Genomic DNA, 17,939 nt, shown 5'->3' on the forward strand with positions numbered 1-17,939 from the left:
GAGTCTTTAAATATATTTTGCTTGCAAAGTATTGTGGGTATGCGAATATCCCAGCAAGTGTTTTGCTGCTACAATCCCTCACTTTTTACAGAGCTATGACAACTACTGTTGGAGGCCAGCACAGGATCCAGGGATGAGGGGGCATGACCACAAGGGAACACTCATGTGGGGTGAAAAACGAATCACCAACTCAGATGTTTGGGCAGTATAGTAAAGGAAATACATTGTTCATTTGCATTAAAGGATATAAAACTCTAGTAACAGCCTAGCAAAATGCATCATCTGTTATTAATATGCTCAGCTGATGACGGCTTTAGAATATAATCATGTTGTCTGTGTTCAGTACCTCCAGCATCCTCATTAAATTATAATCTCAGGAAACCTAATTGAAAGGGTGGTCAAATTCAAATATCCGGGCTTTGAGTTTACCACTAAGGGGCGGCGAATTGAGGAGAAGAGAAGAACGGCTGTAGTCTTAACAGCCATGATTGCAAGATTTGTGAATGAATCAGCGGGATACGACATGACTGGAATTATGATGCTGTATAAGCAATGTTTCTGTTCAAACATGTTATATGGATTACATGCACTGGGCTTGAAAGATTTGAAATGGTTAAAGGTTTTGGAAGGAAAGTTTCGGAGGCGCATGTTAGGTTTGGGGCTGAGTGTTCCCATAGAATTGTTAAGATCAGAATTAGGCCTAATCATCCTCCCCTCTATGGCATTAAAAAGAAGGTGTTTATTATACATCAATTCACAGACAAAACCTAAATGCCCTTTATTGAATCTCCTAGGAGAGGGGAGCCAAAGCAAGAACAACAAAAAATCTCACACAATTGGCGTACCAAACATTTGGCGACTGGAATACGAATTGGGAGCCTGATTATCAAATTCACCAAAATAAATGTGTGACTAAACTAGAAAGATGGGATTGGGCTGCTAACTCTACACATCTGATGAAATTAAAATGTTATCCAGATATTGTAAAGTTATCCCATAAATATAGAGTCCCTCAGACTGGCTCCTGCTCTACGAAGGTTTATATTATTACTAGGAATTCATAAACTCCCTGCGTTGTCGAATCTTGGCATGGAACTGGGAGTGGGGCTTGATGAGAGAACATGTCGCATATGTAAACTGAAAGGAATAGAGGAAACTGCATGACATGTTCTGACTGAGTGCTGTGAACTGGGACCCATATACATGAATGTGTAAGGTAGTTTAGTTCATAATTACAAAGGAATTACGAGCGATGCATTCTGGTGTAATTGCTTAAACACAAAAAGTAAATCAACGCACATAGCACTTTATAATGTATGGAGGAAGGTAAAAGAATGAATGAATTAGTAAAGCTTCACAAGCTGCTTCCTAAGGTGCTGTTTGGCTGCCGCTGCCTGAGACGCTGGATCCGCATTTGAATTGTTGAATTTGCACGGACTTGAAAGGACTTGAAAAGACTTACAACTGGTATGGATGGCCTCTTGTGGCCAAGAACTGGATGCGTTTTTATGTTATTTATTGTTAGCTTTTGCTAACTTTTCTCTACTACTTTTTTAGGAAGTGTAAAAGAAGTGAGTCCGCCTCTGTGCCCGCCCCCTTTTCCCAGGATCCTCTCTACATTACCCAGGCTCCTGCGCTTCAGCGTGCGCTTCATTCGCAGCTTCACAAGCTGCTTCCTAAGGTGCTGTTTGGCTGTTTGCTGCTTGCGTGCAGCCGCAGCCGCAGCCCCAATCTTGCCAGCTCCCACCTCGCTGTTTGTGCATAAGCTGCCACTATTTTAGTTACTATTTTATTTATTTTCCTAATTTTGCCTGAGTTCGTAAGAATTGCTTGTCTATTTTTTATTTTTTTTTAATTCCCGATACCCTCCCTAGTAAGGAGATATGTATACACTAAAAAGCGCAATGCCAAATGGTCTGACACTGTGTTGCGGTGAACAATATAAGCAAAAACAAATGGGCAGCACGCCCCGTAGACGCAGCTCTGCAAAAATGTTAACTTCTAGCAATCATACGCCCCTAAGCGCGTCCCGTACGGCTGATATAAAATGCTTTTTCTTTAATGATTCCAAACCTCCATGTTGTGATTTCCCCGGAAAAACAGTAGATCCCTGTTTCAAATTTACAACGAACGTACAAGGTCCGGAACTAAAAAACTTTTTGGGAGTTTCTGACAACACCCTCATCAAAGAAGGTGAAGTACCATTACTAAAAGAAATACACCCTAAACCTGCATTACGCAAATCTGTTCAAAAACCGATCTCAGTGTCTACCACGAATATGAATGCAACCCGAGTTGCGCATTCAGTCAGTAAGGATTCTGTTGTTCCAGTGGATGACAGTAGGTCCCCCGTGACTCAAGTTCCCTATGTTCCTCCAGAGGCTAATTCGATTGGAAATTGTAAAGTTTCACCTGGTTCACGGCCGGCTGTAATTGATCTGAGTCTGAACTCATCTTTTTTGGAAGGGGAAGAGAGACAAAATTTATTGGATTTACCCAAAGTCTCCTTTATATATTCTGAAATAGCAAGCAGTTTGGTATCTTCGTTCGCTGCTCCCACTCCCCGCCGTGTCCCCTTTAACCCTGAAAGACCTCCTAATTTACCAAAATTGTCTCCAGCTATTCCACCTGCGATCCTGATTGAGACAATGCTACATGCCATGAATTTGGCTATCTCTTCCCTTTTCAAGTTGTTTGAAGCATTAGACCCAAAACTGCAGGTCCAAGATAAACAGAGTGCGAAAATATCACAATGGCAATCTACTCCCATACATAGCATGAAAACGAAAAGCCCAAAAAATCAAAAACAAATGCCTGCTAGTATGACCACCTCTGCTGCCCTGCCTTCTGGTACTGCTTTAAATCCTCAAGTGATAAATGTTAAATCGCTACCTGCCTTTGCGAATGTAATTTATGCTGACTCTTCGACCACCGAAAACTCAGAAAGACCTAATGAAAAGGCCCTGTCTAATTCTGCTTTGTTTGGGGCTTCTATGAAAACCCTTAGCGATCCCCAGCAAGCATATAATATATTTTCTATCAATGGTACCAAATTACAAGAGACAGTACCAAAACCAAAAAAGATATCTATGCATCCTGAGAAAAAAACAAAAAATTGTAAAGCTCCTTCCAAGACGGCAAAATCAGCCACTAGATCTTTCATTAAAGCACTTTCCTTACCCAGGGAAAATACCACCATGGCAGCAGAAGCGGTACAAAGAAAATATTGTCATCTGGCAAATGCCAAGAAAGTAAGCAATCTCCATAATGCAGGCCAAATAGCAGTTTACGCCCCATTCGATGCCCTGGTGGAGGCGGCTGAACAGGGTAAAGAGGCGGATACACATCCTGTGCCCCCATCCTCATTCGATGACCTGCTAGAGGTGCCTGCACAGGTAAAGGTGGCGGGGATGCATCCGGTGCTCCCTCCCTCCTTGGATGAATTGCTCCTATCTAAGAACATTGAATCCAGACGCAATGAAATTAGAAAAGAGATTGATCATTGCATGTCCATGCATAGGCCCTCGATATCCCTTGTTGAGGGCCCTTTTTGTGATAAAATTCAGGATAAAAGCAACCTAATAGTGCAAACTGATAAAGACCTTGTGTCTATGAGAACATCTTTGCCCAAGGTCCCTGTGCTGTTTACAGTGAATAAAACCGCTGAATCCTTAAAGATGAGCAATATTATTCAAAATCTTTCTGTAAACCAGCAACAAACTATAGCCGCATCAGGCCTCCCAATAGAACAATCGATAAAAATTGCTGTAGTCCAATACATGGCAGACTTGAATAATACATTTTTACCGCACATAATGCCTGAGGCCGATCTACTCACTGATCATTTACAAAGAAATGACCCTTAGGACTCTCTGCAAGGATTGAGACGCAAATTCATCAACATAAATATTCGCTTGGAACAATTGCTCAGCGACCAAACAAGCCCCAATTTATACCAGCAAAGAGCTTGAAAATGCCATCTAAACAGCCTCTCCACTCATTAATAATTCAGTGAAGAGATCCACCATACCCTAAGTATGATCTAAATGGCACTAGTATACTTGCTATACTAGCTGAAATTCCCTCACTAGCTGACATCCAATCCTCGGATATTGATCTGATAGAATTTATCTTTGATAAAGACCTTTCTATAGCACGTATTTGGGTGTCCTCTCGAGTTGTTTTAAATACACTGTGGCTTGCTAAAAGAGAAATATATGAATTGGGTTTTGAGTTACTCATTGATCAGTCAACCCAGATATCAACCCCTATTTCCCAAATCAACCAAGCACAAATGTATGTACGAAGTCGGAGGCAGGTCGAATTAATTCACCCAATGACACAAAAACTCCATCCTGTGCTACAATGTGCCTCGCAGCAGATGTAACTAATCCCCGATCATCCTTCTACCCCTATGTTGCTGATAAGTTGGAATACCAGAGGCCATGTGCATTTACTGAGGAATGTAACTAATGAGTTGACTCTGCACGATATTATTTTATTCCAAGAGACTTGGCTTATGGAGCGACCTGTATGGGATAACTTTGATATTGTATTTAATCCTGCTATACGATCTTTGAAAGGCCGTCCCATGTCTGGGCTATTAACGGCCTTAAAATAGAGTTCAGAAATGGTTCTAGAACATCAGTCTGCACCAAATCGATACACCCAATTGATTATAATCAAAATAAGAGAGCATAGATACGCGATTATAAATATATATTGGAATCCTGTTGCAATGTCAACCAATGCATTTTTCAAGGATTTGGAAGCTTTATGTATAGAGATTACCAAACTCCCCTTTTACCCCCATATTATTTTGGCGGGAGATTTAAATTTGCATTGCCTGGATTGTCTTACTAAACTAAATGACAGCAGACTGATTTCTTGGAACTCTTTCATTGAGTCGAAAAATCTTATCATGTTAAACGGCTCCTGCCCGGGTGATACTCCCCTGCATAATACATGGAAAAGTGGTCTTTCAGGAGCTATTATTGATTTCATATATGTGAACCGAAAAATATTTCCAGATGTGAATTTGTTCCATATGATCCCTTCCCAGGATATTGACCACAACATTTTAAATTTGAAATGTCAAATTAGGGTACAACCGAAAAATGAGATCTATAATACTTATCATCCTTTGTCATTAAACAATGGAATTAATAGATTACATTGGACCAAGGGTAATCTAGTGCAATTTGCCAGGGCATTCCAAATTTCAACTGTGCATGTAGTTGATACATGTAATAATATGCCACTTGAGTATAGCAAACTATTACACTTATTTGGTACTATAAATAAAGGGAAGGCAGAACACTCTCCACTGCACGTTTTCGACCAGGAGATACAGAGCCAAAAGTCTTGGTTTAGACGGGAAAAAAGATTGTTTTGGCTTTACCTATCCAGGTGAAATGGCAAGCTCTTAAATCACTGAAGACAAGACACAAAAACTGGATGAAGGCCCATCGAGCTAACATGTATCAAAAAGATGGCGAATGCATGCTCCAAAGAATCGGAACGAAAAACTCAGCCCAAATATGGGAGCTAATTATCAGGACCAATACTAAGTCACAGATTTCTTTACAAATTAATGATGTCTCTGAGGCTCAATGGATCAAGCATTATACAAACGTATATGCTTGTCCAGTTGATTCAAGTCCGCTGTCTAACCAGTTTTACCAAGGAACTTTTAGCTTAAAATTTTCAGTATCAGACATTTTATTTTATATTAATAAATCCAGGCGATCTCGTGCTCCAGGCCCAGATGGGATATCTAACTACATGTTGAAGCAATTCCCAGAAGTATGGGCAAAGATACTATTTCAAATGTTCACCCTAATTATGCACATTCAAAAACGACCTACTTATTGGTCCCTTTCTATTATCATCCCGGTGTTCAAGAAGGGTAATAGACAAAACCCTTCTAACTATAGACCAATTGCCCTTCTTGATACACCGGGTAAGATTTTTGCACGTCTTATTCTACGAGATCTTTGCATGTGGATCGAAGCCTCTGGTAATGCCGACACATTTCAAACAGGCTTTGTCGCAGGAAAGGGCACAGCGATAAACATTACAGCTATCAATTCTATTAAAGCCACGTGTGAACACCAAAACCAACCCTTATTTTGAGCCTTCATCAATTTTAGAGAGGCTTTCGACTCTATTGACAGATTACTACTAAGCAATAAAGTAATAAAATGGGCTGTCCTTGCTCATTAATTAAATTGATTGTACTTTTACACTCAAATACTTCAATTCAGATAAGAATCTCCTTAGCTGGGCAATTAACCCACAAAATACCAACCGCACGGGGGCTGAAACAAGGCTGTAGTTTGGCAGCCACTATTTTTAATTTGTTTATTTTGGACATGGGCAAAAGTTTCATTGACATCAATTCAGATGCTCTAAAATTAGGGCCACATCAAATTGCATGGATTCTATATGCGGATGATCTCATGTTAATTTCTAAAATGCCGTCTGGTCTCCAACGGTTGATAAAGGGTCTCTCGCATTATGTTCAAGAAAATCACATGTCAATTAATTTAGCTAAACCTCAGAACATGAAATGTGTTAATAAGAAATGTCGCCCAGTCAAAACGTCCATTTGGACTTTTCAGGAAGGGATTATCTCTATTACTCCGCAATATAAATACTTGGGAGTGATCATCAACAATCTGAAGCTCGATATTCCATATGTCCATGACATAAAACATAAATTACAAACACTAATTTGCCAAGCCAAAGTTCTCTTATACAAATTTGGCAAATTTACATGCTCCCCTGTTATTCTATATTACGGCCAAAAGGTTTTACCAATTATCACATATGGCTCTGAAACCAAATATCCAAGGGAGCGGGTGTTTTGGGAGCGGCTAGGGGGCAAATTTTGGCACGCAATATTTAATTTACCTAACTCAACACCTGGGCCCCTGATACGTTATGAGCTAGGAGCCATTTCAATGTTTGAGTTTTATGCTTGGAAATTATGTTCATTATTGAGGACATTTTAGCTGTTTATAAATTGCTCTGATTTCTCTCACATATTGGCCATGTATATGTTAAAATCTACTCACCCCTTCCCAGTTAAGTGGAGAAATGTTGTCACTAATCTCCTCTTGGATGCTGACATCACGATCGACCTACTAATAACAAATCCTAATCGTGCTCAGAGAAAATTATATCAGTATGGCTGGATTTGCACCCTAGATCAATGTTTTAATTATAAAGATTTTAGCATTCAACTTTTTGGATTGAAAAAAGCTAGAGTTACAGCCTCTTATTTGCTCAAATTTCCTTCATCTCAGTTCAGAAACTTTTACCTCCGATTTAGACTCAACATATGGCACACTCGAGAAATTTTATGCAGAAGAGGACAATAAAAGAAACACGAGAACATTTGTCGGTTTTGCCAATTGCCAGAATATGAGGAAAACCTAAAACACCTAATAATTGTCTGTCCCTCATTGAAGGTGTTACGTTGTAAATATTTTAAAACACTATTCGAGAGTTATAGTATGCTAACTGTAGATGTATTCTTGCTTAGAATATTCTCCTCTCCTTTGCAAGCCGTCCGTATAGCTATTGTTTAATTCCTTTTATAATTAAACCTAGATACAACAGAACTGACAGACTAACTTTGCTTACCTCGAATGAACTGTGCAATGACTTCATACCCAAAATAAACATGTTCTCTGTGCAAAGGTTGTAAAAAGGTTTTATTAAAAATTGTAAATGTGGAAAGTCTCAAAAGATTTTAGAATTAGTTATTTTAGAAAATTGTATATATATGAAATTGTATCTGAGCTATTTAAGATTTTAAATTAAAAGTTTTCCTTTTTTTGATTTGATGAAATGTCTGATGAAATGTTTATAATACTGTTGTTGTTGTATATGTGTTTTAAGTTGAAAGGTTGATTTATCAACCAAACAATAATAAATTTAAAAAAAATAATAAGTTGGGAACAAGGAGATTGATTTGGGGTGAAAATGTAGGAATGTAATGTATTATGATGACAAAGAATAAATTGGTTTTAGAAGAATGCAAAAGTGAATATGGTTTTATAAGGATTTTAGTATATTTTTAGCATGATTTTTAGGGTTTTTAGTGATATGTGTATGTGTGTGTGTTTGTATGTAAGTAAATATGTTTATTTTGTGTAAATCAAATTGTGAAAAGTTCTTAAGAACTAATCATATTTAATTTTAATTTTAAAAAATCAAATATAAAATGCTTTTCTTAGCATATATCTTTAGAAAGGTGAAGTAAGATGTCACGTTTACATTAATTTGTAATTATTGCAAAGGTTGGGGAGGGAGCAATTCCCCTCTAAACTCTCTTCAGAGATGATAGTGCACTAACGACACATGCTAACAACATGGGTTACCTCGCTAGAGCACATGGAAAAGAATATGCACACTAACGCCTATAACGTCCGTTCTTAGAGAAAAATAATTAGTTGGCCAGGACACTAAATGTGGTGCCTTCTTCTGTAATCTACCTGACAACGTGCTCTGCTTCCCAATCATCATGCTTTCACACATGTCCACCAAGACTGTGCAGCTTGTTTGATTTACCCTACCATGATATGAGACCTTGTGCCTTGAAGCCTGCATAAACTCTGCAATGCCTTCATCGAGCTCAGCTTACCACGAGGAGTAGATCCCTTTGATGGCTTGCTGGTCAGGCCTCCACCCGGCTGGCCCCTCGTAACGGCAGTCCCGCCCTCTGCAGGTCAGCGAGCAGATGAGCTCTGGTGGAACAGCCCGGATGAGGTTCTCCCGTGCCTGTGAGTAGGTGGGCCGAGGGTCCAATGGTTGCGGGCTCATGGCGAGAGACCGCTGGATCTCCTGGAAATAGGACAACAATGGCATAACATATAAAAATACATCCTTCTCCTTTCAAGACTAGACACCTATTACATTTCTTAGATTCCTACCCCTTCCTCCCATGTCTTTTGTTATTCTCTTAATCTTATTGTTTCTACTTTTCCTTTGCCCTCTAATGTTTCTGCATCTCTGATCTATTCTTCTTGCCATTTCCTGCTTTCCTTCTCCTTCTCTCTCTCCCCATTGCACAAGTCCCCCATTCTTCAGCTGTTTTTTAGCACCATAAGCTACAGCCCTTTGACCCTTCCTCTTTTATCTCTACTCTGACCACTTCTCTTCCTCATCCTGACATTGTATATACTATTTCAGCTAACTCAGACTCATCTTCACCTTCATCTGCATTACACTCTACTCATGACTCATTCTATTGTGTCCTGCCTTTCCTTACTTCTCAGAAGTCTTCTCAACCTTGAATAACTACTTCTCTTCACCGTTCCTTCCACCAGGTTCAATGTGGTTGGAAGAAATCTCATTCTCTTCATGATCTTAATAGTCTTTCTTCTCTAAGAGCCTTCTATGATTCTTCATCAATATCAGCTAAAGGATAATAATATGCTGATATTTTACTTACCCTTTACTTACCCTTTTACTTACCCTTTCTCTACATCCCCATCCCATATTCATAATGCTTTAATCATATTCTGTCCCCTCCTTCTTCTTCAGATCCCTCTCTTTATTCTTCTCTAACAGCTTCTGACTTTGCTAAAGATGTTCCCTCTAATGTCATGCTTTTTTGAAACTCCATCTCATCCACTCCACCTTCTCACTTTTCATCTCATTCTCTTCCCCAACTCCTCCTCCTATGATTTTCTTTCTTCATCTTTCTGAAACAGTGGTTGCTACCTATCTATCTCGGGCTCACCCACTAGGTGTTCCGTCCAATCTCTTGATCTCTTTATTGATTCCTAAAATATATCCTTCTCTCTTCTCCCAGTTAACTAATCTGTGCAATATCTCTTTATCCTTGACTACTTTTGCTATTGAATTTAAATACTCTTCTATTTTGGGCATTAAAAAAGAAACTTCACTCGATCCCTCATTACCATCAAGCTTCCATCCTCTTTCACTACTTTCATTTCCAAAGGACTTGAACATATGGTTTACGTCCAAGTCTCTGCTCATCTAAATCACTTCTCACTCTTGCCCTTACCATCAATCTATTTGTGTCCCCTCCTCTCCACTGACACAGCCTTACTCTATGTTTTAGATTCTCTCCTCTCAGCTTTCTATTCTAATCAATCTTTTCTCCTGGTCCTTTTACTTCTTTCTGCTGCTTTTTTATTTTTGTTCAATCTTTGTATTAAGTTCCAAACCAGTACAGCCTGTTACAGACAGCGGGCAGGTGAAACGGCAGACAGTTAATTCCCAGTCCAATTATAGCTTTAATTCTCACAGGCAAAACAACATCCAACTGCTGAGTAACTACCCCATGCCCTCAACTCCCACTTCCCACCCACACCACCCCTAGATCCCTAGATACACTACATGTCTCATGGGTCGGATCATATTCATAGTTCATGGTCATATAACCTTTGATCCTAAGGTCTTAAACCATCCCCAGAAACAAGCAAGTCACATCCAACCCTGGCAGCCTCCCATGGTGATCTACAGTCTCCCCCTATCTATGCCAGTCGACAAACGGTCTGGCTTGAGAGGGCCTGGACCACCCAAAATCAAAGCTCAGACAGAGTTAGCGATGAAAGTGGGGGGGCAAGCAGCCCAGGGTAGGAGTCGCTTTGTCTGATATGGCCCCCTTGATCAGTCTGTACACTTCCCTCACCCACCCACATCCATGTATCCCAGGATTGGTGAGTGTCTCCTCTTGGAACAAGGCCCTGTTAAGAATGTTAAGAATTGAGGTATTCAAACGGGAGGGGGACTGAAGTCCAGTGCACCCGTTCTGTGATAAGGTTTCTCTGGTTCGGGATATGCAGTTTTTCATGGATGTAGCCATAGATGTAGGCCTCCAGATCTGTCCCCTCGCTGTGTTCAGGGAGACCCGCCAGGCAGAGGTTGTGCCATCAAGACCTGTTTTGCTGGTCCTTCATTTTTGAACCCAAGCATTGTACCTCCTTAATTAGACCATCAATGTCAGTGGCGGCCGTTTCGACATTGTCCTTTAGCCAGCTGGTGAGCTGTTCATTATATGTTGACCGGTCTGCCTGTGCGCGGAGTCGAGTATGGACATCTTGGAGGTCATGTTTAATGTTCTGGACGGTATTGTTTGTTTCTTCGAGTCTCTGCCCAATAGTCTTCATCTCTAAGACAATTGCCTTCATTTGGTTCTGTATTTGGATCTCCATCGTGGGATGTCTTTGGTTAGGGCGGCACAACTGTGTGCCAGTATCTGTGACGCTGTCGGAGATGGGGCCAGGAGTCGACCGTAGCATGCCAGGTGGGTGTAGATTCAAGGTAGCCTGGGTCTCTTCTGTTGCGCCATTCAGTTTGGCCAGTAGGCTGGCCCCGAGGTACATAGGCGGCTCTAGAGAGTAACCCCTCAGCACTGGTGATCCCTATAATGTCGGTGCAGGTGACCGTTCCGCGGGGGCGGCCCGGTGGAATTAATCATATATTATTGGGCTACAGGGGGCCCACCCTTTGGGTCTTAGTCACCACCCAGTTTACCGGGTCCAGGCATCCATATATATACCCCTCTGCCAGTTTGCAATTTTAGGGGAATCAGGGGTACCTCTGTGATGTCTCCCCCCTGCCAGCCCCCATGATTATACCGTTTCTACTGGTACATCTAGTGAAGGCCACAGCATCCGCCGGGCACAGGTCCACATGTCCTTGGCGGCAGAGCCACTACCTCAAACATGGTGTGATTATGTGGCCGCCTGGGGTCTCTTCCAAGTCTTAAAGGCAGGAGGTGTTGGTCAATTACTTGCTAGAAGTCATGAAGGTGAGAATATGTCAACCATTTAGTGCAATTATTCAGTGGAGGAAGTTGTCATCGGGCACAGTTTAGCCTGGAAAACTATTTTGTGCAAGAGGTTTTGTCACACAGGCCTCATGCAGCTTGTTGATTGTCGGCATGAAGAGGAGGGCCTGGAGTCATGCAGCCATCTTCTCCCCCCCCCACTGACCCATTGTGAATTATTAGGCCCCCTGCAGGCAGCCGCGTTACAGCTCTTGTAAGGTGCATTGCATCCCTCAGCGGCTCACCTGCGAGCTGGGTCAGTGGTGGGCTGTCAACACTGTACATCAATAGCAGTGTAGTTCGGGGTGGGGGGACATGTCCTCGTCAGCGATTCAGCTTGGCGGCTCGAGTCAATGAAGTCCCTGGCCCCCCTGCTGTGACCCCCCACACTCCCTTCTGCCCAGCCACACCCACGGCCCCCCCACTGGCGCCTCAGCAGGCAGACAGGGGCACCATGGCTATTGCGCCAGATATCGGGTCCGCGGGGAGAGCAGTAATATGGGCCAGTTATCCTGCGCCCGCCATCAGAGTCCTAGATACCCCACAGTCCATCATTGCAATGGGCCGCGGCTGGACAGCGGGCCCAGTCACTGCATTCACAGGCCCCCGGGATCTCCACATTCAACAGCCCAGCGATGAAGTCAGCTAACGAGCCATCCTGCGGATATTTGTCTCCCCACTGCTTCTGTCACTGGATTCGAGGATCATATTGTGTCTGTGCATGGGTTAAGCGGGATATATTGCGGGATATATTGCGGTGTAAGATCTTGTGTGCAACAGATCGCCGTCACCTTGCTGCCATCTTGCTCTGGCTCTCCAGTTCCCCCCTTTATGCTGCTTTTGATACTGTGGACCACACTGGTCAGTTCTACGCGTTCTCTTGTCTTGGCTTTTCTGTCACCTGTCTGGTAAAGCTTCTTCAACTACTCTATTACATTATGGGATTCCCTACGGTCCTGTGCTTGGTCCTCTTCTTTTCTCCAGCCACACGATCAATGTTTCCACTACCATTTTTTTGTTTGGGCTTTCTCACCACTTCTATGCTGGTGACTCCTAAATAATGTTCTGGCTTCCCACATTTACTGATTCTTTTCACTCCACTCCTTCTCTCTGTCTACTTGCTGTTCAGTCTTGGAGGGCAACCAACTTCTTTCTCCTTAATACCACCAAAACAAAGGTCTTGTTTTCCCTACTTCAACTATCCCAACTCTTTTACTCCCTGTTCTATCTCCTTCCCTCCTTCACTTCTTTCATTAACTTCTCCTGCCGGTAAACTTGGTGTGATTTTCAATTCTTTGCTTTCTTTGTTCTCACGTATGTCTACTGTTGACTAAACTTTAAGATTTATTTTTGTCACTGTTAACTTCTGATCACTGCTCTTATATTTTCTCATTTCGGCTATCGCTCTGCTCTTCGTGGTGTCCATGCAAATCAATTGGCTCCTTTTCACAGTATCATTCTTCCATTGTTCTGCTGTTTTGTGCCTCTCCCCATGGATCTCTATACCCTGCACTGTCTTCTTTTTGTTGGCTGACATTCGAATCTCGTTTACAATTTTGCTTTTCATTGTAGTGTTGTCATGGTTTGGCTCCCGTCCCCCCCGACCCGGCGTCGGCCTCTTTCTACTCTGCTTCCCATATTCACAGATCATAATCCCAATTTCTTTTGTCTGTTCTGCATCCTCCCTGTGCACAATCCTGTTTCTGCTCCTTTGCCCTCTTAGTCCCTAAATATTGGAACAAACTCCTGCTTGCTCAGAGATCACTTTCCTCTTTTCCTCTCTTTCGCTCTAATCTAAAAAATCATCTTCTCTCTATCTCCTACTTTTACTTTTTATAAAGTCATTTTCACACCCATATTAGTGTACTATACATGTATGTTTAGGGCTTTGGTGAAAGCGCTTTATAAGTCAATTAAATACAAATACGCATGAGCAGGATGATATCGGGAGAGGTGGGTGACACTGGGCATAGAGCGGCAGGTTACGTGGACAGCAGAAATGCAAGACCCATTATATCATACCCACAACAAAGACGAAAGTGAGCAGGAACTAATGGGAAGTGAGTTAGACTGGTTTCGTTTTATTGCTAAAAAGCATCACTACTTCTTTTTACTGCTGTTTTCACAGTTCCAGTACTTTTCTTTTTGCAGTTAATGCAATACTTCCCTGCTTGTAACACCTTGCGCATCCTCCCCTCTCCTCTATCATTTCCCCCAGATGCTCTCCCCCATCCTTCAAGGATCACAATTTAGGGGTTCTCTTTGACAGTGACCTGAAACTGCAACAGTTCACTACCTCCACTGAAACAGCTACCAGGCTTAACCTCTGAATCATCTGTAAGATCCGCCCCATTTCGTTTTTCAATCTTCAAAGACTCTGATCTTTGCCCTAGTCCACAGCAAGATAGATTACTGCTCCAGCCTACTCATTGTACACCCTCTGTACCCTTTTGTCCTATTTAAATATGTCCTGATCTCTGCCACCCGCACCATCTTCAACCTCCCGTGCTTCTCGCCCACCCTTATGCACCTCCTCCATGTGGGGTTGCTGTCAATGTGCAATAGCTCCCTCTTTTAATTCCTTCTTCTTGTCTTCAAATCAAACCATGGGCACCCTCCACCTCAAACGCACTCTGGCCAACTTGATCTCCCACTACTTACCGCTCACACTCTGAGGTCTGAAGCACTCTTGAGTCTTTCTGTTTTCCTTCCTTCCGGCACTGCTGTACCTCGCGCTTTTGCTTGCTCTCTCATCTTGCTCCCCATTATTGAAACTCCCTACCTCCTGACTTCTCAATCATTCCCATGGTAGCAGGATTCAAGACTGTCGTTAAAAGGCACTTGTTTTTCCTTGAAAGAGCCCCTGTGAGATCTGCTAGCATATTAACCCTGTGTACCTCTCTCTCCAGCAACCCCTCCCTGCTCATCACATTATTATTTATTTATTTTGTATTTGTATTTGGTTTAATTAAAACCTTTACAAAATGACATATCATCATAACATTATGAAATACATTGGGCCTCATTACAAGTATGGCGGTAAGGCAACAACAGCGCTGGTATCGCTACCAGCACCGTCGCTACCGTACCGCCATACTAGGAGTTCTGCTCGCAGGTGCCCTTGCAACCACCAGGTGTGACCTGGTGGCCGTACCGGCACCCGAAAGCAGAACATGATGGTAGCACCGGTACCGTTATTAACGGTACCGGTGCTACCACCCTCCCCATTCCCATTGAGCCCCCTATGGGGCTCAAATGGGAATGGGCATGTACTGGGCCTGGCACCCGCGAAAGGGCAAATAGCCTGGCAATTGCCCGTTCGGGGGTGCCGGACCCAGATGCGAGTTTGGAGGTAGCCTTGCCGGTGAAAGGGGCAAAGGCTACCTCCAACCTCATAATGAGGCCCATTATCACAATTCATAGTTTGCCATATAATAAAACAACTCATCTAAAAATAGAATTCATTATAATTACATTATTTCATTTCTTTCCATAAAGCTTAACATAGAGTCAGCATGCTCCCTTTACTCAAAGCCTTTTGCCATGTTTACACTCTGGTCTGGGTTGCTTTCTAATAGTTCCTGAAAATACTGAATGGCTGTAATTGATAGCTGATTATTAAGCCCATTAAGTATTCCTGAGCAGTATTGACTCGACATCATTGGGTTATCAGTGTGGGCACATTTCTGCATGTTCTTCTTGCGGATCACCATCACATTTGGAGAATCAATAAAAAGATGTAGCAGAGTTTCTCAATCATTTTCAGCGCAACCAAACCTGCATTTCCATAGGGGGAGGGGCCACCTGTTCCCAATACCACAAATGTCTCTGGTAGGAAATAAATTCAACCTCACCCGCATAAATGAGCCTCTACTCATGAGGAAACTTTATCATATACTGTGGTAGCTCCTTTAACTTTTTATTATCCATTTTAGTTGCAAGTAGATTTTATATTTATTTTTTCCCTGAGTAGTTTCTATCCAGTCTTGCTGCAGATGATTTTTTTTTAGAATTTAGGGGGTTTCAATTAGGTCCTCCTTGGTCATATTTATGTTGTCCAGGAGTTCTGATGTTCTAAACATCCAGTTGTTTAGCACTGTACAGTTGCCTTTCATCGCACTATTCTGAAGTACGAGATGGAGGGAGTTGGGGGTAGCCTTTAGAGTGTTCCTATCTATATAGAGTAATATGTCTCCATTCAACAATGGCTTTGATGGAAGCAAGCGCTACCTCATGTCTAATTAAAGATATTGGAACACAGGCCGGAATCCCTAAAACACTTCTCTACAATTTTGCTTCTACTCTCATCCATATGAAGCATGGATATCCAAATTTTTCCTGTAAATTCTGCCGTAAATTAACTATAAAATTGAATATACAGAATGAGTGAAAACTTCCCGTATTTATTTTTTTATTTGTGCTGCCCGTAATGAAATTTTGTTTTCATTTCACTAGGCTTAAGTTTCATATATAGGTTCATAGTGCAGCTGATAGCCCAAATATTTCCACGGCCGCAACTTGTCTAGTTGCTCTTTGCCAATAAACCATGTAAACTTTACTGTGATAGGTTTTTTTGGTGCCAGATGTAATTCACTTTTAGATTTGCGGCTGTTAATTTTGAGATCTTATATTTAAGATTCGAAATTGTCACAAGAGCATTGGAGGCCTATCAGCGTTTGTTTGGTCAAGCATTATATAATCGTCTGCATAAGCAAAATTATATATTTCTTTCTCTTCCAAGCGTGGAGGGAAGGACTTCCCCATTTCCAAAGCCATCCCTATATCCGACATGTATACATTGAAAAGGTAGGGGGCCGATACATACCCCTTCCTTACACCCCTGAAGCTTGGAATAGGGGAGATCAGAGATCCCTCTGCATCCAACCTAATCTGAACCTGCAAGTTCCTGCGGAGGTGTATTAGTATATCCAGTATATGGGGGGCAGCCCCATAAACACATTTTTTCCCATAGCCTCGCTCTATTTACTTTATCAAAGGCCTTTGTCAGGTCAATTAAGATGCAATAAATGGGTTTCTCATTTAAAAGAGCTTGCTGTTCAATCAGTTGAATTATAAAGTCATTTAGAGAGGTTTCTACATTTTTCCAGAAGCCTGTTTGATACTTGTCAACGTGTACAGAGGTTTTATTTTTTGCGTCCCTCCTCTCTGTACAGTTGTTTCATACAATTACAGTTTAGGTCACCCATGACCAAAATCAAATGGGGCGGGGGGTTCTACATGCCAGCCTGATAGAATGTCATTTATACTTTTATGGAAATATTCCAGCCCGATCTTTTCAATACACATTGACCAATAGGCACCTATTGCTCTTCCTTCCACCCATTTCAGTCCAGTTAAGGCTAACCGCTAATATATCTTTATGCAGAAGTTTAAATTGCTCACTGGTTATATTCAGACTTTTCCTTATTGCTCTGTTCAACCCACCAAAGGAGCGTCTAGTGGGTCCCTTCTGTGTGAGGGTGTAAAAACATTATAATACTCCATGGCCGGATGTTCCCTTATCCTCATTTCCTGCAAGCATATAATGTCAAATTTAGTAAGATTAGTGGTCACTGACGGTTCATTAAATAGCCAACTCTGCCCACAAGAAGTTCAGGATAACATCTTAAGGGCTTGGCAATTCCTCTTTCAATATGCTGAGGGATTCTGGTCCCTGGTCATAAGTACCCTGGTCATCCATGGCCAGTCTTGTGTATCCTTTTGCTCATCTACATTACTGACATTTCCAAAAAGTATCCAATGCTTTTCGTTAGGTACAGAGGGACAACGGTTTATAGTGATAATTTCGAAAACAAAAATTTCTAAAGTCAAAATATCGAAAAATAAATATAGAAAAAAAAAAGTCATTTTTTTTTTAATTACGTTTTTTATTCGAAATGGGGGGTTCCCCCCAATTCCCCTTTTTTTAATTTTTTTTTTGTTTTACCCATTTTTCTTTATTCCCGGACCCCAAAATAAATATATAATAAAAAAAAACGATATTTTTTTTCGATATTATTGTTTCGACATTATTGTCATTCGATTTTTTTTTTCGAAATTATGACTGACCACCAGGGCCAACATATCTTTAGTCAACGAAATTCATTTTCCCTCTTGCCAGTCATTT

At 41.6% G+C, this 17,939-nt stretch overlaps 1 protein-coding gene across 2 annotated transcripts in view; it reads right to left on the minus strand.

Annotated features, from left to right (window-relative positions):
- LOC138514175 (protein tyrosine phosphatase domain-containing protein 1-like) overlaps nt 1-17,939 on the minus strand; it is a 263,564-nt gene that overhangs the window by 210,240 nt on the left and 35,385 nt on the right. For both annotated transcript variants that reach the window (XM_069629489.1, XM_069629488.1), the window contains exon 2: nt 8,654-8,853. In XM_069629489.1, the coding sequence (XP_069485590.1) occupies nt 8,654-8,832 (179 nt within the window). In that variant the 5' untranslated portion in view covers nt 8,833-8,853. The remainder of the gene's footprint in view (nt 1-8,653; nt 8,854-17,939) is intronic.

This window comes from Ambystoma mexicanum, chromosome 12 (genome assembly GCF_040938575.1).
Source record: "Ambystoma mexicanum isolate Mex_15411 chromosome 12, UKY_AmexF1_1, whole genome shotgun sequence".
Classification (NCBI taxonomy): Eukaryota; Metazoa; Chordata; class Amphibia; order Caudata; family Ambystomatidae; genus Ambystoma; species Ambystoma mexicanum.